Consider the following 20,239-nt stretch of genomic DNA (forward strand, 5'->3'; position numbering starts at 1 on the left):
AGGAAGACCAGCAGCCGGCTCCTGGGGGCACCCACGGCGCGGCTCAAGGGGGAGACCTGGAGGGGGCAAATCCGCGGGAGTGTGTCAGAGACCCTCCTAAAGCCACGGAGAAAGTCATGATTAGCGGTTCTGGGGCTGGATGGCCTGTCCAGGCCGGGAGGCTGCCGTGCAGGTGTGTCGAGGCTCGGTGGCGCGGGGTCTGGTGCTCCAGCGAAGCCGGCCCGAGGCAGGGCGCCCACCCAGGGCAGCAAAGGTCACTCCTCCCCGCTCTCCGGTCAGGCCCAGACTGGAAACCCCCTCCTCCGCACGGACGCACAGCGAAGGGCATCGGGGGCGGTGGCCTCCGCACCCGGCGTCCACTCGGGGTGGTCTCCCGGGTCCGCGCGCAGTGCCCCGCGCGGAACTCCCTAGGGCCCTGCACGACCCTCCCTGCCGTCAGCGCTCTCGGGAACACGTTCAGGACGTTCCCTGGCCGCCGAGGTGGAGACGCAGCCCGTCCTGCAGAGCCCAGGACGGCGGGACGCTGCTCTGTGCGCCCGGAGCGCAGCCCCCCAACGTGGGCAGGGCGGGAGGACCGTCGGGGGCCATCCCGCACCACATCACGCTCTCGATATCGGAGTCCAGCCGCGCAGACGGAGCCCTGGCTAGTCTGAGACGGGCTAAGCGGCCTCCGCTTCCCCGCGTGCCAACCTAGGAGGAAGGGCTCGGTGCGAACCAGCCTTTTCAGCCACGTGCCCTAAAGCAAGATGGAACCTCACAGGTTCCCTGCCCGACTCCAAGATGGCGACCACCAACCCTCATGCCCGTGGACGGCCCCTGCCCATTTGCAAGATGGCGGCAGCCTGGTGGAAAGCGCGCTTCCCGCCGCCTGACTCGCCACGTACCCACTCTCAAGATGGCTTCTCCTGCAAAACCCCACGCAGGAGAGCAGCTCGCTCACTGGCTCAGCCTCCGTGATATGATCCCGCCTTCTCTCCCCTCCCCCGTCTCCACGGGTCGTTTCCGCTTCGAGCCCTGACGGACGGCCGCCTTCCCCAATGGCCGCCTGACATTCCTCTTGGCTCCACCCACCCCGGCAGCCTCCGAGCCATTGGGAGGCGCTGGCAGAGACCCGCGGCGCCCGCCCCGCCCCCTCCCCGTGGCGGGAGCCAATGGGCAGAGCGCGCGGGGGACGTGTTCGGGCGTCTCCGCCATTTTGTGAGTCTATAACTCGGAGCCGTTGGGTCGGTTCCTGCTATTCCGGCGCCTCCACTCCGTCCCCTGCGGGTCTCCTCCGTGTGCAATGGACGGGTAAGTATTGTCTCTCCGCGCTCCCCGACGGCCGTCTCGCGCTCCATTCCTCCCCTCGCCGCCGCCTGGGCATCTTCGGGGCCGCGGGCCGCGCGTCGCTCCGCCTCCGCCCGGGTTCACGGGCGCCCCCGGAGTCCCTCCTCTCCCTGGACCTGGGGTGCGGCCGCAGGGGAGGTTGCCGGCGGCCGCCAGGCGGGTAGCGTCCCCTGGGCTGGGAGGGGGTGGGCCGGGCCCGAGTCCTGCCCGTTTCCGGCCCCCGCGCACTTCGGCCCGAACGCACGCGGCGGCCCCGCCGCCCTTCCCGCTTCCCGTCCGTGCCCCGCGCGCACGCGCTAGCTTCTCGCGCCCCGTGTGGGCCTTCCCGCGCCCCGTACCCCCTTCGCGCGCCCGGTGTGGCCCTTTCCGCTCCCCGTCGAGCCTCCGCGCTTGCGTGCGCAGCTCTCCGCGTCCCCACCTCCCCCCCTCCGCCGTTGGGCTTTGCGCGTGCGCGGTCTTTCCCGCCGCGCGGACTCTGTCCTGGGCCTCCCCCGCCCGCCGGGGGCTCGGGCGCGGCCGGGAGACGCCGCCCTCCTGCCCGGAAGGGCGCGGGCCCGCCTCCGCCGGCCGCCGGGCCCCTCCCCGTCTACCCACAAAGGATGGCCGCGCGCCCGGCCCCCCCGCCCCCCCTTTGTTCCCTCCCGTCGGGGGCGCCCCGGGCCGGCCGTTCCCCGCGGGCGGAGCCCCCGGCGGGGCAGCCGCTCGGGCCGGGGCCGTGGTGGCGCTGGCTCGTCGCAGGTCCTGGGACGTGGGGCCGACGTGCCTGTGTCGGAGGGCACCTCGTGTTGGAGCGCTGGGCTGCTGGTCCGGGGGGAAGGGGTGGACTCTCGCGTGGAGGGCGCCTCGTCGTTTCCCCGTGGGGCGGGGCGGGGGCCACGGCTTCCGGAGCCGGAGGGTCCCGCGGGCGGCGCGGCCTCCTTCCGCCCCTGGGCTGACTCCCGGGCGGGGCGCTCGACGCCTGCAGAGTCACGAGTGCCGGGGCCTGGGGTTTGAAATGATCGGTTTCGGGCTGACTCGCATCCGGGCCTCGAGCGGGAGGAGCGCGGTCTGCTCGCTGGGCGCCGCCGCAGGGTCTCGGCCGTGCCGCGGCCTTGCCCAGGGAGGGCTCCCCGACCCCCGCAGAGAGGCCGTCTCTTGGGAGACCTCCGCGCGAGGCCCTGCCAGGGAGTGGGAAGCTGGAGCCGCTCCGGATCAGCGCGCGAAGCTGCGTGCTTTTCATTCTTCGGGGTTTTCTGGGAAGCTTTTTTCTGGCTCAGGAAGGGTTTTTAAAAGTCGGTTGATAATCAGTGCGTGGGTGGTTTCTTGTGTTGTGCTGTGTTTTGATAGCGGGAGGTCCTGCTGTGAAGGACCCCGAGCAGGTGAGAAAGGGCAGGTGAGGGGTGTGGACCCCATGACTGCAGCAGTGTTTTGAGTCCTGCAAGCTTGGTTCCCCGAGGGCAGGAGGGAAGGAACCAGGAGGTGGTCGAACCAAAGAGGGGAATAGTGCAGGAAGCTGGTTTTTGTCGGGGGGGGGGGGGGGGGCGCAGGGGGCTACCCCAGGGCCCCTGCCGGGTCTGAGTCTGCGACAGCCTTTCCCTGGCCGTGCTGGGGGCCGTTGTGATGACACGGTGGGTTTGTCCAGGGGCCTCCAGGCCTTGGCGCACGGTTGGGTAAACCCCTTCCTGGAATGATGCCCGTGAGTTGGCGAGGACCTGGTCCGTTTGTAGGTGCTACCGCAGTGCCCTTGGATGGTGCTGAGAGTGGAGGCGGGCAGGGCTGTGGGAACCCTCCCTCCGGTAGCCATGTTTTCCTCCCGCCTTCCGTGCAGGCCGCCTGAGGCAGGGAGAAAGTCCAGGCACGCGGAACCCGGTTGATGAGTAACCGGTGTTAATTGTATGTGACCGCTTCTGCGGAGCTACCCCCAGCCTTCCACCCTTCCAGTGTTGAGCCCCTGCCCCCCAGATCCCGAGGTCTGACCCCGGGGCCTGTGAGCCCTCTTCCAGCTGGTCTCCTTGCCCATTTGAAAACGTTCCTGAAGTGCTTCCGTGTTCCGTGGAACAGACCACAGTGCGTGAACCTCCGCGTCGAGGGTCCCTCCTGCGGTTTTTGCTGGGGGTGTCTTTGTTTGGGTCCCGTCTGGAGGCGGGGCCTGGGGTCCTGCTGGGAGGGAGGAGGAGCTGGAAGACAATGGTGGCTCCTTTTCAAGCGGAGGTTAACACAGAACGACGCTCACTTCCCTGCCTTCCGCAGTCTCCTGAGCAGAGGGCCTTGGAGGGGGATGTTGTGCAGCCAGAGGCCACGCTGGTGGCCATGGGGGGGGGGCCTCCCAACATCCCGGTGGCAGCCGCTGGGACAGGGACGGCCTCGCCCGCCTGCTGAGATGGCGGCACACCGGGCTAACTGTTGTCCTTTCTTTCTCTCTGCAGCATTGTCCCAGATATAGCAGTCGGTACAAAGGTAGGCGCTTCTGGCTCCGGTTCCTCCTCACGCTCGCTCAGCCTCAGTGTGCGCTGACCCGCGTGGGCCCGTCTGCTCGCCTCCAGTGCCCCCGTGAGGCCCCGCCCAGCGGCGTCACACCCGTCCCGGGCTGGTCCCGGGCTGGGCCTTCCGGGCCGTGTGGGCTCCAGGGCCTCTCCGCCGGCGGGAGGCCTGCTTGTACCCACTCAGGCTGAAGCGGCTGCACACTGGGGCCGACGGGACAGCCGCCCGCGGAGGCTTGGCGTGCCCCTGGTTTGGCGTGGTCCGCGTCAACGTCTTGCTATGCCCCGGGCGGTTTGTGGGGTGGGTGGTGGGGCCGGAGGACAGTGGGGGCTGCTGCTGGTGGTGGTACGGATCGCACGGCCTTTGCTGCGAAGGATTCCGTAGCCTTTCCGAAGGGGGGGGGGAGCCCCGCGGTCTCTGCGCAGGAACTGCGTTCCTTCCGAGAGGGAGGAGTGAGAACCGCCAACTCGGGGGGCGCGCGCTCCGCACAGGAAGTGGGGCCGCGGTGATTCTGCCCCCAGTGGGGGACCAGGCCTGCGTGCACCCACGTGTGTGACTTCCAGGAACCCTGGGGCTGATGGCGAGCCCTGCTGGTTTGCCGGTTCCCAGCTCTGTCCTGGCGGTGGCTGGGAGCCGGGGGAGTCCCCCCTCCGCGGTCGAGGTTCCTGAGCTCCCTACTGGGGGCTCAGGTGACCTGAGCCGGCAGCCAGATGGTTTCTGGTCAGTGGGCCATGATGCCTGGGCTGGGTTTCACTTTCCCAAGTGGGTTTTTGTCTTCACACGCTGCCTGTCCTGATGTTCCTGCAGATAAAACCTGTTTGTTTGGCGGCAGGAGGGGGGAGAGGGACTTGCATCGGCAGCATTTGTCACAACCACAGAGAACGTCTGGGTGGCGAGTCATCCTCCCCCTTGCCGTGGGGGCCGCCCTCCAGCTGGGGCAGCTCTTCAGTGGCTGTCCTTGGAGTGGCCCCCTTTGGCCATCCTGTTCCCAGGGGACCCTTGCTTCCAGAATCGCAGCTGAAGGGACAGAGAGACTCTGAAGGTGTTCTGCTTGGGGCAGGGGCTGAGGCGCACTGCCCGGCCACTACCCCTCAAACCTGTGCCCAGCCTGCAGGGGAGGATGTGGCCAGCTGTGCAGGAAGGGGGTGCTGTCGAGGTTTTTAGCTCTCGGTGGGAGAGGTGGTTGCCCGCTGCTGTCCCGGCAGAGCGGCCCTGAGCGTCGCTTGAGGGTCGCATCCTGTTGATCCTAGATGGGCTCCGGGGTCCATGCCTGTGGGGCCTCCCCCATGCTGGCTAGGAAGAGGGCCTGGCCTAGCCCAGCTGCGCATGGGGTCTGTCCTTGGGGGCAGTCGCCCCTTGAGCCCCGTGTTGTCTCAGTGCCTTAACGTGCTGCTGAGCACCCTGGCCCTGTGTCCTGGGGGTGGGGGATGGGAGCAGGAGCTGACAAGTGGGCACTTGGTCCTCAGGACATGGTTGCAGGGGGACAGGGTGGCCAGGAATGCTGCTGGTCCTGGAAGTCAGCCTGGCCCACTCCTGGTCAGAGGCAGGTGCCCAGAAGCCCTTTCTAAGGCTGTATGGCTAGCAGATGGGGGGGTCCTTTGTGAACCTGCGGGGGGAGGTCAGGGTCTCAGGCCAGAGACAGAAGGGGCTTTGCTATGGCTCAGGTTAGTGGGATCTGGACGTGCCTCCCCTTGGTGAGTGTCCTAAATGCTCTGGGTCCTGGGTGTGGGTATCGCAGGACGCAGCAGCTGGGGGGTGCTTCGTAACGTGCTCTGTCGCCTGGACTTCCGCGCCCGTGTGGGACCGGGCCTTAACAGTTCATTCCTCTTTCTGAGCTGTGATGCCGATCTGGGGGCTGTTGGCCTCTGAGGGGCAGCCCAGGGCCTGTGGCCTCCACAGAGATGTGGGCTGGGAGGCCCTCCACAGGTGCCGGCCTATCCTGGGGCCTGGGTCTGGGTTCAAGCCTGCTGGAGCTCTCTGAGCCATGTGGGTCAGTGGTTCCTGGTCCTTATCCCCGAGGGCAGTCTGAGCGTCTGGGCATTCCTTGTGCTGCTCTCACGGGCTGCTGGGCATGGAGGTTCTGAGGGGTTGTTGGGCGCCGGCACCAGCAGCGGGGAAGCCCCTGAGCATCCCTAGACGGCTGTGCGAGGCTAAGCAGGCAGTTCGGAAGAGGGGTGGGGACGTGGTATCCTTGAGACATAAGCAGGTGGAAAAGGCGGTTTGGGGGAGGAGGGGTGAGGCTGCTGGTGGCCCGGCTGGGCTGGTCTTCCCCGTCCCTGCCACGGCGCTGGGCCTCGAGACTCTCTCTGGCTCCCGGTTTTGCATCGAGACGTTCCTTGAGGAGTTATTCCTGGTTCCTGGTCATGGAGCCCAGGACACAGCTCTCGATCCTGGGGTCCGGTCTGCAGAGGGCAGAAGCGTTAGGCGGGAGCCAAGTCCCCGACCCGTGTGGTTCTTGTCGAGAGTGGTTCTGTCCTCGGGCCTCCGTGGGAGGGACGGCTGCCTGCTTGCTAGGCCCCGGGTGTGTCTGACGTGCGCTATACTGAGACCGGCAGGTGCACACGTTTGTGGAGACACAGCGGCAGGCCACACGTCCCCAGTGTCGTACACAAATGGGCCTTTGGGGTTTCTAGGTCCTCTTGGGCTCCCCCAAGTGCCCCCACCCCTCACTGGACGGCGCCGCCCGCTGCATCGAGGAGTAGTATTTCTGTCCAAAGCCGTGAGGGCAAGGCTCAGGTTCCCTCAGATGCCTGGAAAATAGGGCAGGCTCCTGGGGCTAAGCCGCGTGGCTGCCACGGGACAAGGGGGCTTTGTTCCCCGGGCCTGCCAGCGGCCCTGTGGTTGTCGAAGATGGTCCCCCAGTCTTGATACGGGCAGGGCTACAGGTGAGCTCTCTAGGACGGTGAGTTTGGGCTCGTCCCCATGTGGCCTTGTCCGCACACACGGAGGGTCTGCAGAATGGAACGGCAGTGACGTACGGGCAGAGCCTCTGTAGGGTGGTCCCCCACCCCGCCCTTGGGAGAGAGCAGTGCCGTGGGGTCAGGACCATGTGGCCGTGGCGAGGGAGGGGTGGTCACAGCTTCGGGTACCGTCGTAACGCCAGGTTGGAGCAGAGAGGGGGGCACAGGGTCTTGGGGAGGTGCTCTGGTATTTTGTTCTGCTCCACACGCCCCTCTCTCTTCGCAGCGGGGATCCGACGAGCTTTTCTCTGCCTGCGTCACTAACGGACCCTTTATCATGAGCAGTAACTCGGCTTCTGCAGGTAACCCCAAGCACAGGCCCCGGTTCCTGGCTGAGGGGGGTTTTCTCCCGTCCGTCCGGGCATGCTCTGCTGCTTTGGAGGACACTTGGTGAATTGGCCCTGGCTGTTATGCCCTGGAGCCCGGTTCATTCTCACCTGACTTCCCTGTGGACGGTCAGACAGGCGGGGTGGATACCAGGCGTGGGGGCTGCCTTGTCCTTGCTGTGGCTTGGCAGTCGGGGAGGAAGCTGGCTTCATCGGACCCGCATGGCGCTCTGTGCCCTACAAACCGCTCCTCTTTGCAGCAAATGGGAACGATAGCAAGAAGTTTAAGGGGGACAACAGAAGCGCGGGCGTGCCCTCCAGAGTTATCCACATCCGGAAACTCCCGGGCGACGTGACAGAGGGCGAGGTCATCTCCCTGGGGCTCCCCTTTGGGAAGGTCACCAATCTCCTGATGCTGAAAGGGAAAAATCAGGTACCTGCCTCAGCCGTGTAAGCCCCCATTCCCAGGAGGGCCCCGGGGGTCTGGGCCCGGCTCATGCCCTTGCCCTGCCAGGCCTTCATCGAGATGAACACAGAGGAGGCCGCCAACACGATGGTGAACTACTACACGTCCGTGACGCCCGTGCTGCGCGGCCAGCCCATCTACATCCAGTTCTCCAACCACAAGGAGCTCAAGACAGACAGCTCGCCCAATCAGGCAGTGCGTCCCCGGGCAGGGGACTGGGACGGGGCGGGTAAGCACGGGAGCTGGGGGCGTGGGACTCAGGGCCGCAACTGCCCCTCTGCCCCCACAGCGGGCCCAGGCCGCGCTGCAGGCGGTGAACTCCGTGCAGTCCGGAAACCTGGCCCTGGCCGCCTCGGCTGCCGCGGTGGATGCTGGGATGGCCATGGCCGGCCAGAGCCCAGTGCTGCGGATCATCGTGGAGAATCTTTTCTACCCCGTGACTCTGGATGTGCTCCACCAGGTGAGATGGCCGGGGGCTTGCGGCTGCTCAGGCCCTGGCCCGGGCCGCAGGGGTCCCTGGGCGGAGGCTGACCGCGTTCCCCCTCGCAGATCTTTTCCAAGTTTGGTACAGTTCTGAAGATCATCACTTTCACCAAGAACAACCAGTTCCAGGCACTGCTGCAGTACGCCGACCCTGTGAGCGCCCAACATGCCAAGCTGGTGAGTGGGGCCCTGGGACCCCCGCCCGGCCGGCCAGCACGCAGCCAGGGCCGCTCACGGGCCTCTCCCCGCAGTCACTGGACGGACAGAACATCTACAACGCCTGCTGCACGCTCCGAATCGACTTCTCCAAGCTCACCAGCCTCAACGTCAAGTACAACAACGACAAGAGCCGGGACTACACGCGCCCTGACCTGCCTTCTGGTGACAGCCAGCCCTCGCTGGACCAGACCATGGCCGCCGCCTTTGGTAAGATGTCCGGCTGGGTGCCCAGGACCACCGTGTGCCGTGGGAGGCGAGGACGCATAGCTCAGTCTCTGCCCCAGGCGCCCCGTGACGCTGGCTCTGCCCAGGGAGGTTGGTGCGTGTTGCTCCTTGCAGGGCCACACGGCCCCCAGCCCAGGCCGCCTGCTGGGTGTGGGTCACGGACACACGCAGCCCTCGCTTGCGGCCGAGGCGGTGGGTGCGATGATTAGTGTCTCGTTTGTTCCTAGGTGCACCTGGTATAATGTCAGCCTCTCCGTATGCAGGAGCTGGTTTCCCTCCCACCTTTGCAATTCCTCAAGCCGCAGGTACTCAAACACTTGACCTTGGTCCCCACCGTCGCTTGTGCATGCCCACACACCTTTCAGTAGTTCTGCTTCCACGGGCAGCGGACGTGGGCGCAGTCTCGGGGGGAGCCCGCCTTCCTGGGTGTGGGCCTCTGGGTTCCCCGAGGAGCCTGGACAGGGCAGTCATAGGGCAGGGCCATGCAGAGAACCTGCTAACCCCACAGTGTCTGGTCTGGTTCCCTTAAAGCACCTCTGGGCGAGGACGAGCACGCACGGTGGTTGGAGGGCTGTGTCCCTCGTAGATGCGTTTAAGTGGTCCGGTAAGCAGAGCCGCGTGGACGCACGTGAGCGTCCCCCGCCCGGGGGGCCGGCCTGTACTCACGACAGGCTCAGGCCTGCGGGGCCCACCCGCTCGTCGTCTGCATGGGGACGGGCGCCTGCATGCACGCTCGGCTGCGGCCCGCCCGGGGCTCAGTTCTGCGTCCGCGGAGCGGAGCTGTTGTACTGTTGGGCGCATGTAGACGGGTCCAGACCCGGTGCAACCTGTGCCATGAAGAGAGGAAGGAGAAGCTGGCAAGGCTGCCCAGTGGGCACTGGGCCGAGTGACTCCTTTGCATGAAGACAGGCAGGACCCATGCTCGCCTCTTGGCAGTGAACCCTGGGCGCCGTTGCTCACCTCCCGACCGCTCTTCCCTCTCCAGGCCTCTCTGTCCCCAACGTGCACGGAGCGCTGGCCCCCCTGGCCATCCCATCGGCGGCGGCGGCGGCGGCGGCTGCGGGCCGGATTGCCATCCCAGGCCTGGCCGGGGCGGGGAATTCTGTCCTGCTGGTCAGCAACCTCAACCCCGAGGTACGTGCCTCTTCCTTCCAGGCTGTCGGTCCCGGAAGCCCGCGCGGGGAGTCACACTCAGGGTCTTAGTGCGAACGGCAGCAGGCTGGGCTCCTGTCTGCCCCAGGAGCCAGGGTCCCTCGGGGGTCCCCCTGCGGGGCGCGGTGCAGCCCCTCTGCGCTGGCCCGCTCGCTGCCTCCTTCCTCTGTGCTCAGAGTTCTCTCATTCTTTACGCCTTGTTGACGTTTCCAATTCCGTAATACGCAGAATCGAAATGCTTTTTGATACGTGAAAGTGGTCCTTAGAATTTCTAGCCAAACTGGGCGGGTCTGAAGCGGCCCGTGGGAGCAGGAGCGCCCCGCAGCCGTGGGCCGGGGGATGGCCATGCCGTGCCCGTCCCCACGGCTGTGTCCAGCTCAGAGAGAGCTTGGGTGAGCTGGCGGGGCTCGCGGTCTTTGACTCTGGGAAGTCGGGACCGGCCTTAATGAGCGTTTCAGACTGTGCTGTCATCTGTCTGCCCCTCCTGTGACTTCCTGGCCTGGGGTGGCCGGCCCGCGGCTTGTCCGGGCCCGACACCAGCGAAGCCCTCCACTAACAGACTCGCTCCGCCTTGTGCTTGTGTGAGCCTGGCGCAGGGGCCCGTCCAGCGGGCGCGCAGGAGGCAGCGGCCCCACGGTCTCCTGCCCGCCTCGGGGAAGGGCCTCCTGCTGTGTTGCGAGGTGAACCTGTGACTTGTAATGTGTGTAGATCTTGACTGATGGAGCGCTCGTATTTCTTATGTATTTACTGACCTGTGTTTTTTTGCTACTTTTTTTCTTTTCTCCCCTTCCCCTTTCCCAATTTGTTTTCTTGCCCTGATCCGGAATTTCTTTGCCAACTGACTGCACGGTTCTTCTGCTTCCTGTTGTTGCTTGAAACAAAACAAAACCATAAATAAATAAAAAAACAAAATTCCCCCTCAAACCCTGCTCTCCGGAAACCAACCTGCCCTTGAATATTAACATCCTGACAACTTCATCATCCATCAACCTGCACGCCTGCGGGGCTGCCTCCTCGTGGTGGACGATTGGCATCTCGCCCCCTGACCTCTCCCTTTCCCTGTCCCTCGCTGCCTTGCTCTGCTGTCCTCTAAAGAGAGTCACACCCCAAAGCCTCTTTATTCTTTTCGGTATGTTATCATTCACACTTTTATTACCTTGTTTTCATTTAATGGAGGTTATTTTTGACGCCCTAAGATGTACTATGAGTTTGCAGTTGGGCCCTGGGCCTCGTTACGTGGCTTGCCTTCGGTTTGCGTATTTACCCGACTCCGTAGACGCATGGTTTATTGCCCTGCATGCTTTTCGAAGAGTTAAAACGTGTTGGTAGCATGCTAAAGTGATGGTTCTTGGCCATTGACCTTTCCTGGATTTTAGGACTTCTCTGCTGAAGGTAGTCCTCCTGGTAACGCTCCCTGTGGTAGCCGCAGGGCCCAAAGGCAGAATAAGCAACCTTCGGGAAGAGCCGGCCCTCTGCGGGGTGCGCGGGGCGGGGGGGGTGGCTGGCGGGGGAGGCGCCTCCGGGCCACAGGCAGCTCAGCGCCTGTCCCTGTGCTCTTGAAGGCGTGTACGGCGATGTGCAGCGGGTGAAGATCTTGTTCAATAAGAAGGAGAACGCGCTGGTGCAGATGGCCGACGGCAGCCAGGCGCAGCTGGGTGAGGCGGCAAGGCCCGGGCCGTGGTGGGGCGGGGCATCCCCGGGCCGGTGCCCATGGCACCTACAGTCACACGTGTCCCGCCCCTGCCCCCCCCAGCCATGAGCCACCTCAACGGGCACAAGCTGCACGGAAAGCCGGTGCGCATCACGCTGTCCAAGCACCAGAATGTGCAGCTGCCCCGCGAGGGCCAGGAGGACCAGGGCCTCACCAAGGACTATGGCAACTCCCCCCTGCACCGCTTCAAGAAGCCTGGCTCCAAGAACTTCCAGAACATCTTCCCGCCTTCAGCCACCCTGCACCTCTCCAACATCCCGTAGGTGCCGGGCGCGATTTTGGGGGGCCTCCCGGTTGCTGGGGGAGGAGCCGGTGCAGGAGGGGCTGGGGCACGCCTGCTAGACGTCCTTCCTGGGCCCCTCTCAGGCCCTGCCCGGGAAGCAGCCGTGTTCAGACCCTTATCCCCGCAGGCCCTCGGTGTCTGAGGACGACCTGAAGATCCTCTTTTCCAGCAACGGCGGGATCGTCAAGGGGTTCAAGTTCTTCCAGTGAGTGCCCCCTGCCCCCCCCCGCCCCGTTCCCCCCCGGGGCCCGCCCCCCCGGCCCCCCCCCCCCCCCCCCCCCCCCCCCCCGCCCCCTAGGAAGGACCGCAAAATGGCGCTGATCCAGATGGGCTCCGTGGAGGAGGCCATCCAGGCGCTCATCGACCTGCACAACCACGACCTGGGCGAGAACCACCACCTGAGGGTCTCCTTCTCCAAGTCCACCATCTAGGGCTGCTGTGGACCAGCCTGCCGGTGCCCGGCCACAACTTCCATCATTCCAGAGAAAAGCCACTTTAAAAAGCAGCTGAAGTGACCTTAAAAGACCAGAGATTTTATTTTTTTAAAAGAGAAATCAGTTTACCTGTTTTTAAAAAAATTAAATCCAATTCACCTTACTTACCCTGGGGAGATGGGGTGCCGGCCTCAGGCTCTCGGTGACTAGTGGACAGTGCGCCCTGCTCCCTCCCCAGCCCCCCCAGCCCGTGCCTTCTGCAGCCTCTGCGGGGTGGGCATTCCCAGACCTCGACTCGGCTATCCTGTGCCTTACAACCCACTGCTCTGGTGGAGCTCCTCCATGGGGGTGGGGGGGGGCCTCCCGCGTGGGATCATGTGCCTGGTGCAGCGGGGGGCTGTGAGCTGCAGGGTCCAGCCAGCACCCCAACCCGTTCAATCAAGTGTGTGATTCGCCCCAGCCCCAGGGACCCCAACCCGGGGCAAGGCCCCGAGGGCACCGGCCGCCTCCAGCTCTGAGCTCCGCCCCTGGAACCTCTGTATTAGGCTTCAACGCAGCTGCAGAGTCTGTGCCCAGCAATATTTCGACTTGACCAAATACTCTAATCTCCTCATTTATATGCAAAAGAGATAGTTTTAAGTAACTTTTTATATAGCAAGATAACAGTGGTATGAGTGTATTCTCCGTTTCCTCGTGCTCTCACCTTGCATACTGTACTCCGACCTTACTCCTTGTGCTGAAGTCGCGGGGCAGGATCCAGTTTCCAGGGCAGGCCGGCTGGGGGCCGGTGCAGGGGAGCCCCGGTCTTTCCCGAGGACACCCCCAGATGCCTTACACCTAATGGTCCCCCCACCCCCACCCCAGGGGGGACAAGCGCTCTTAAAATTTTCAGGGTTTCCGCTCTCCTGCAGATTTTGGACCAAAGTTTTGTTTGTTTTTTTGTCTGCCTCTAACGCTGGGGCCCCAGGAAGAGGGACAGCGGCCCCCGAGTCTTAACTGTCTCCTGCCCGTCGTCCTGCACTCACGGGTCCAAGGGGCTCCCCTGTGAGCAGACCCCATGCTGGCCAGCCCCTCCCTCGGGCCTGGACCCTCGAGTTTCCGTGTTGGGGTGGAACAAGGGTGTAAATATTTATAATTTTTTTATACCTGTTGTAAAACGAGGGGCAGCAAACATGGTTTTTTATAAAGGTGACACAGATGTATATTTTGGTAACCCACAGTTACAGGCTCAGTATTGTGACGGGGAGCGCGGCGCATCCCACGGCCCCCCCCCCAGCGGCTTGTAATGCAGAGAGAACCGAATTAAAGCAATTTTACAACTCCTACCTTTTCTGTAGGCTCTTCTGTTCATACTGTAGAGGGTAGCTGGCCAGTCTGCTGGACTTTGGAATAAATGTCTCTGCACCCTGCACTCGATCTCTGGTCTGCCTGTCTTCGCTGCTGTTCCTCTTCTGTGTGAACTCAGCTGCTTCCCTCGCTGCTGAGGCCGGGTGGGCTCAGGGGAGCCAGAAACATGGGTGCCCAGGGTCTGGCCACCTGCGTCTGCCACCCCCACCCCCAGCTGCAGGTCAGGACCTGGCTCCCTGCAGCCCCTCCCTCGTGTGCAGGGGGGTTCCTCACACCAGTGACTCAGCCAGGACTCTGGTTGCTTTCGACCTTTTATTGTCTGATGGTGAAATCGTTCACCCCCCCCCCCCCCCGGCGCCCGCCCTGTGGCCACCTACACCCCCATGCGCCATCCCAGCCCCCCCATCAGTCCTTGAACCTCCGGGCAGCCTGCATCTTGCGGTAGTAGCTCTCGGCCTCCGCCTCGCCCGCGGTCTCGCGCTCGCCCAGCACCAGGCCGCCGGCCTTGCGCCTCAGCGTGGACTCGCGGCTGGCAGGGCCCAGCGCGCCGTCAGCCGTGCCCAGCGGGGGCAGCCCCTCACCGGTGGCCAGGTTCACCGTGGCCACTGCCCCGAACCGCGGCTCCTCTTGGTCCACGTCACTGATGGACGAGCCAGGGGACACACCTGGCGGCTTGGGCCCCACGCGGAAGCCGCGAGCCGGGTCCCCCAGCTCGTAGCCGCCCTCACCCTCCACGCCCTTGGCTGCGCCGCCCGCCGTCTTCCATTCCCAGGGCCCATTCCCCGCGGACAGGTGGACCACAGGGTGGTGGGGCGCATGTGCGTCGATGGTGACAATGCTGGCTGAGTCGCGGTCCGATGGCGAGCGGTACTGCGAGGAGTCGGAGCTGGCGCTGGAGGACGAGGCGGTCTCCGCCACCTTGGGGCCGGGCCCGCCCGGCGCCTTGGACATGGCGATCACCTGCAGCAGCCGTGGTGGGTTGGCCACGCGGGGTTGTGCGGAGGCTGCGGCCGCCGCTGCCCCACTCTTCTCTGCCATCATGAGCCACTTGGCCCGCACGGTCGCGCTGCTCTTGGGAGACAGGCCCGTGGCCGCCTGCGCCCCCTCCTCAGGGATGTGCACCAGCGGCTGCGGCCCGGAGCGTGGGGGTAGAATGACCCGGGGCCCGAGCCCCGGCCGGGCCTGGACAGTGGGGTAGAGTGAGGGTGGGGCCCGACCCCCTTCCTCGCCCTCCTCCTCGCCCTCCTCCTCCTCCTCCTCCTCCTCCTCTTCCTCTTCCTCCTCCTCTTCCTCCTCCTCCGCCATGGGCTCTGTCGGTGCCCGCAGGTGGCCAGGGCTGGCCTCGTCCGGCAGCCCCAGGCCTCGGCCCTCCAGCGACTTCTGCTTCCACTCGCTGATGAGCTGCTTGGAGCGTGAGGCGTCGAGGGGCACGTGGATGGTCATGTGGCGGCGAGCAGGGTCATCCAGCGAGGGTGTGCTGACACGGGGCAGCGTGTGGCTGAAGGTGACCATGTTCTCCTTGCCCATGGGGCTGCGTGGGGCCAGCAAGTCCACGTCCACACTGGCCCGCTTCAGGCTGCCCAGGGAGGTCTTCTCTCTGGCTACCGGCCGGGGCCCGCCTTCCAGCCGCCCCGGTGGGCCCAGCTCGTCCGTGCTCACGGACTTGTTCTGCTGGTACACGGAGTCGTGGCCCCGCTGGGTCAGTGCCCGCAGCGCGTCCTTGGCCGGGGCCAGCGCCGTCGGCTTCTCTGTAGTTGGGGCCTGAAAGTTGCCCACAGCGTGGCAGGCCTGGGGGTGAGGCGGGGGCTGAAGACCAGACTTCTCACCAGGCAACAAACCTGCCCAGGCGGTCTGAGGGGAGAAGGCTGGCCCTCCGTGCAGATTCAGAGGGCAGAGTCCCACCCTTTCCCCAGGGAGACAAATTCTGGTCAGGCCACTCACGCTCTAAACACTCAGCAAGTCTGGCCCCTGAGACTCTGACTCCCACATTCCAAGGGAGGAGACCCACCAGAGTCCGCCCAGGGCAAGGCCAGTCCTACCCCCCTCCCACCTGCTCGCTGGGGGTCCGCCTCACGCGGCTCACAGACCTCCCCAATCCCACCATCCCTTGGGGACCGCCCCCCACCTCGGACCTCCCTCTGGGGGCCGGCCTCCACCCTAGGACCGCCCCCCAGCTCGGCGCTCCCCAGAGGGGGCCGGCCTCCCCCGCCCCCTCACCAGGTAGGCCGCGATGCCAGCCCCGATGAGGAAGCCGGCGTAGACGTCCACGGGGTGGCTGCGGTACTGCGTAATCTGGGTGAGGCCGCAGACGCCCGCTGCGATGGCGAAGGCGAACACCAGGATGGGCTTGAGCAGCTTCGTGGTGTCGGAGATGACCGAGTTGAAGTACATCTGGGGGCGGGGCGGGGCGGGGCGGGTCAGAGCGCGGCCCGGGGCGGGGGGAGGGGGGGTTGCGGGTCAGAGTGTGGGCCGGGGGCGGGCTGGGGGCGGGCCGGGACTCACCGACACGTAGACGGCCGCGAAGGCGGACAGCGTGGCGTGCTGCGACGGGAAGGTCTTCCTGGAAGAGGCGGCGGGTGAACGCGGGGCGGGGCGCCGCGACCCCCGCTCCGCTCCCCCCGCACAGCCGGGCGCGGCGGCTCACCGCGCGGACAGGATGGCGTGGGTGTCATGGCCGGCGCAGATGTCCTGCGTGATGTAGGGGTTGGCCTCGCACGACGTGCCCAGCAGCGTGTAGTTAGGCTTGCAGACGGTCAGGAAGAAGGGCGCGTGGTAGCCCGTGGCCAGCTGGATGACGTCGGTCACCAGGGCGGTGGCGCACAGGCCGAACACGTGGACTCCTGCGGGGCAGCGCCGTCAGGGCCGGGCGGGAGGTGGGCCCAGAGCCGGGTGCGCGCCGGGGCTGGGGACGGTGGGGGGGCGGGGAGGGGCGGGGGCGACTCACCCACGAAGCGCACGGTGCGCCGCAGGAAGGAGTTGAAGCTGCAGCCTCCCGCGCTGATGCTGCCCTCGGCCCCGCCCGGGCCCCCGCCGCGGCCCCACAGCCGGGACTGCGCGCAGTAGAGCAGGCCCTCGCCGACCATGATCTGCCCGACAGCGACAGCGAGGCGTTCAGCCGGCCGCCCCCGGGGCGCCCACAGGCCAGCCCTACCACCCCCCCAACCCCGCCACCCCCGCGCCAGGCACTCACCGAGGCCGCAGGGGCGGCGAAGGCCAAGCTGAGGAGCATGAGCAGAGGGATGAGCTCCTCGTTGGTCCCCACGTACGGCATGGAGAGCGCCCGGTCGTAGCACTGGAAACCCACCTTGGCCGGCTTGAAGAGGTCCGTCAGCTCCAGGAAGTAGAGGGACACAATGGACGACGCCACTATGGGGAGCTGGGGGGGGGCAGCAGCCAGGGTCACCCCACCCTTGCTCACCAAGCCGCCCGTCCCTCCCCATGCAACCATCTGTCCCTGTGGTCCATCCGGCCGGCCGTTAGCCATTCTCCACTCCTCCCGGCTGCACGGCTACTGCTTCAGGGACCTCCTGAAGGACACTGGCTCTCCCTTCTGGGCCACGGGTCTCCAACCAGAGCACCCAGAGGGGCCAGGCTGGGGCTGGCACTATGGGGACCGGGTCTGCGGGTGCCGGGGGGATGGGGGGCCTGGCTGCCTCAGGAAGTAGCCCTCTCCATTTCCCGGGCGGTGAGCAGACACAGGTGAAGCCCAGAGAGGCCTCCGTGTTCACTCCTGCCTTCGACGTCACGGGGGTCCTGGCCCTCCGTCCAGCCCTGACTGGGGTTCTCCAGAGGGAAAAACAGCAAAGCTGGCTTTGTTAAGGAGCTGGGCTCTTGTCCAAGGAGCACTTATTGAGTGCTCACTGTGTGCAGGAATGAGGCCCAAGGCAGTTAAGCGACGTGGCCCCAGCCATCTGCGGGGCTTGAATCCTGGTTCCGGCACCCCCCTTGCCTCAGCTTCCTCAGCTGAAAACGGGAATGACAGTCACCACTTCCCAGGGCTTCAGGACAGAACTGGATGAATTAAGTATACAGAAAGCGCCTACACAGAGCCTAGCACATGCGGAGCGTTTAGTTATTCTCTCCTCCACGACCATGAGCACCATCGGACTGGGGCGGCCATGGACAGTGCACAGGGTTTCCAGCGGGGCCTGGGAAGAGCGTCCATGGATCTGTCCTGCTCTGCGGACATGGCTTTCCAAGCTCCCAGGCGGTGTGGGTGCGGCCGTGACACCTGCCTGGCTCCCGCTCGGGACCTCTGCCCCAGCCTCCTCCCCGCCGGCAACATGGGCTGGCAAGGTCCGCCCCAGAGCCCCCCACCCCCAGAGGGTCTCTGTGCACCCACTTCTTGCATGTGGAGACCTGGAGACCAAGGAGCATATGAGGCCACAAAGCACGATGCCCCGCCCACGGGCTTGTGTGTGTGTGCACACACCCAGGAAAGAGTCACAATCGGAGAAAAGCAAATTTTGCGCAGACACGGGGCCTTGCGAGCACCCGACCGGTCAGCCTCCGAGGGCCACTAGCACGCAGTGCTGATGCCTGGTGGTAACGGGCACGGGCGCCCCATAAAACGGCCTGGCCTCCACAGTGGGGGGCACTCTGGGGCCTGTCCCCAGGGATGTGATCCGCAGATAAACTCATGTGGGGCAGACCAAAGGGTTTTCCTCCCAGGAGCGTCTGGGACAAGCCCTGAATGTGCAGCCACCCTGAGCTGGGGGACTGCAAGCAGAGGGCTCGCGGGAAACAGCCAGGAGCAGAAGCTTGTCTAAAAAGGTGGGGGGTTGTCTGGGGGACTCAGTGGGTTGAAGCCTCTACCTTCAGCTCAGGTCCTGATCCCAGGGTCCTGGGATTGAGCCCTGCATCGGGCTCTCTCCTCAGCGGGGAGCCTGCTTCCCCCTCTCTCTCTGCCTGCCTCTCTGCCTGCTTGTGATCTTTCTCCGTGTGAAGTAAATAAATACAATCTTAAAAAAATATATATATATTTTTTAAATAAAAAGGTGGTGGGGAAGGGCTGCACATCTGATAGATTTGAGTGGGCGTGGAACTCTCTGGAAGGATGCAGGTGAGAGCAGGGGGTGAGGAGGGCCAGGCGAGGAGGACCTGGGGGGGGTGGGGGGGGGAGGAGGAGGGGGGGGCGCGGTGAGGAGGACGGGGGGGGGGGGGGGGCGCTGAGGAGGGGGTGGTGAGGAGGATTGCAGTGATCCAAGAAGATGGGGATTTGAATGCAAATTTGAAAAACAATCAGTTTCTGCTCCTTGTGGAGGGACCCAATGGCCTGGCCCTGAGCCACTGACTCTGTGACCCTGCGGGGGAGGGGGTGTTGCCCAGGACCAGGGGTCCTGCGTGGACCCCTCCATTGCGGGAGGGGGTTCCCCTCCACCCTCTCCCTGGGTGGATGCAGCAGGGGAGATGTGGCCACAGGATGTATCCCAGGCTGGACAAACCTCCCCTGTGCCGTCATCAGCACTGAGTATGTGCCAACTGACTGCATGGAAAGTCTATTCTTCTAAACACTGGTGAAGCCCTCGCTGGGTGCCAGGCCTGTTCTGTCAAAGGCTTATGCGACGCCAACCTCCCGCATTAGCAGAGGAGGGCTCTGAACTCAGACCCCGAGTCCTCACAGCCCACCTGCTGAAGGAGGACCCTGCAATCCAGCCACCGGGTGGCCCCAGGGCCTTGCTCAAGCCGCCCCCCCGCCCCGCCAGGTGAGTTACCGACCCGGACCCCAGTCTGAAGGCCCCACTCCCCAGCATTTACCCAGACTGTTTCCTTAGCCCGGAACACGCGGCTGTGCCTCCCGAACTCCTACTCGGCCTGCACAGCCCGACTCCTCTGACCCCCACACCCGGGCACCCTGGCTGTGCCCACCCCTGTCCTTGAGCGGCAGAGGCCCCCGAGGGCGTGTGGAACCGGGGCCTCCGCCCCCGCCCCCCCCGGTACGCCGCCCCCCGCCCCCCTCACCTCCACGAAGTAGAAGCAAGGAAGAAGCGTCATGCTGTCCTTCGGGCTTTTATTCTTCTCCTTGGTCGCGATCATGGTGCCGCGGGCTCCACAGGCCGTGGCTGGAGGGGACAAAGGAGCGCTGGAGGAGGGGAAGCGCAGGCTGAGCCCTGGCTGGGGGGGGACCCGGTGCCCAGCGCCTGCGGGGGAGGGGCGGGTACAGATGCGCAAGAACCGCCCCGGGAAACTGAGGCTGGGGGAGAGGGGTGCCCCTGCGTCCTCCCCCTCCCCGACGCCGCGCAGTGCGGCGCTGCCAAGCAATCCAGCTGCGGGCCCCCCCATGCACCGCAGATGGGGGGTGGGCAGGGGCCCAGTAGAGGGCGGGGCCGGCCGGATTTAGGAGCCCCCCCCACGCCGGCTGGGGCCGCTGCCCGCGTCAGGGCGGGGGTCCCCGGGGTGGAGCAAGGAGGGTCCCGGCGGCCGGAAAAGGGGTGCGGCCCGGGTCCTCCGCTCGCAGGCCCCTCACCTGGCGCGCGGGCGCTCGGAGGGCGGAGCCGGCGGGCGCGCGGGGCGGGGGCTGCGGCGCGGCGAGCACAAAGCGCGGCCCCTCCCCCGCGGGGGCGGAGGGGCGCGGCGCGCGCGAGGGCTGGGAGGGGAGGGAGACGCGCCCGGCCCGAGACCCTGCGCCCGCGACGGCCTACGTGCGGCGCGAGGGGCGGGGGCTCTTTGTCTCGGCGCGTCGGGGGCGCCGCACGCGTCCGTCGCCGGGCTGGTTCCCCGGGCGCGCGCCGGGCCCCCGCTTCCTGCGTCTGGGGACCTCGGGGGTCTCGGGGGTCTCTGGGGTCTCGGGTCCCCGTAAGGGCGGACTAGGGCCGGGGTCGGCGCTCCCCTCCCCTGCCGGGCCCCT

At 65.7% G+C, this 20,239-nt stretch overlaps 2 protein-coding genes across 4 annotated transcripts; one reads left to right on the forward strand and one right to left on the reverse strand.

Moving 5' to 3' along the window:
- The first annotated feature begins 1,163 nt into the window (after positions 1–1,163).
- PTBP1 (polypyrimidine tract binding protein 1) lies at positions 1,164–13,370 on the forward strand. Of its 2 annotated transcripts, XM_032846924.1 has the most exons (15): positions 1,164–1,290; positions 3,732–3,762; positions 6,973–7,048; positions 7,333–7,505; positions 7,587–7,733; positions 7,828–7,998; positions 8,088–8,198; positions 8,273–8,447; positions 8,693–8,770; positions 9,451–9,599; positions 10,713–10,746; positions 11,180–11,272; positions 11,371–11,587; positions 11,739–11,816; positions 11,910–13,370. In XM_032846924.1, the coding sequence occupies exons 1-15, from the start codon at positions 1,283–1,285 to the stop codon at positions 12,040–12,042; spliced, it is 1,674 nt and encodes a 557-aa protein (XP_032702815.1). In that variant the 5' UTR covers positions 1,164–1,282; the 3' UTR covers positions 12,043–13,370. The 2 variants fall into 2 exon arrangements, with proteins under 2 accessions (XP_032702815.1, XP_032702816.1); XM_032846925.1 differs by lacking the exon at positions 8,693–8,770 and having other exon boundaries at positions 11,910–12,042.
- Positions 13,371–13,797: 427 nt separating this feature from the next.
- On the reverse strand, positions 13,798–19,730 carry PLPPR3 (phospholipid phosphatase related 3). 2 transcript variants are annotated; one of them, XM_032847066.1, is made up of 7 exons: positions 19,354–19,730; positions 16,583–16,768; positions 16,337–16,478; positions 16,037–16,232; positions 15,895–15,952; positions 15,610–15,783; positions 13,798–15,243 (listed from the first exon to the last, which is right to left on the reverse strand). In XM_032847066.1, the coding sequence occupies exons 1-7, from the start codon at positions 19,672–19,674 to the stop codon at positions 13,798–13,800; spliced, it is 2,523 nt and encodes an 840-aa protein (XP_032702957.1). In that variant the 5' UTR covers positions 19,675–19,730. The 2 variants fall into 2 exon arrangements, with proteins under 2 accessions (XP_032702957.1, XP_032702958.1); XM_032847067.1 differs by having other exon boundaries at positions 13,798–15,180; positions 19,354–19,728.
- Positions 19,731–20,239: the final 509 nt, after the last annotated feature.

This window comes from Lontra canadensis, unplaced genomic scaffold, assembly GCF_010015895.1.
Source record: "Lontra canadensis isolate GAN:19392208 unplaced genomic scaffold, GSC_riverotter_1.0 scaffold184, whole genome shotgun sequence".
Taxonomy (NCBI): Eukaryota; Metazoa; Chordata; class Mammalia; order Carnivora; family Mustelidae; genus Lontra; species Lontra canadensis.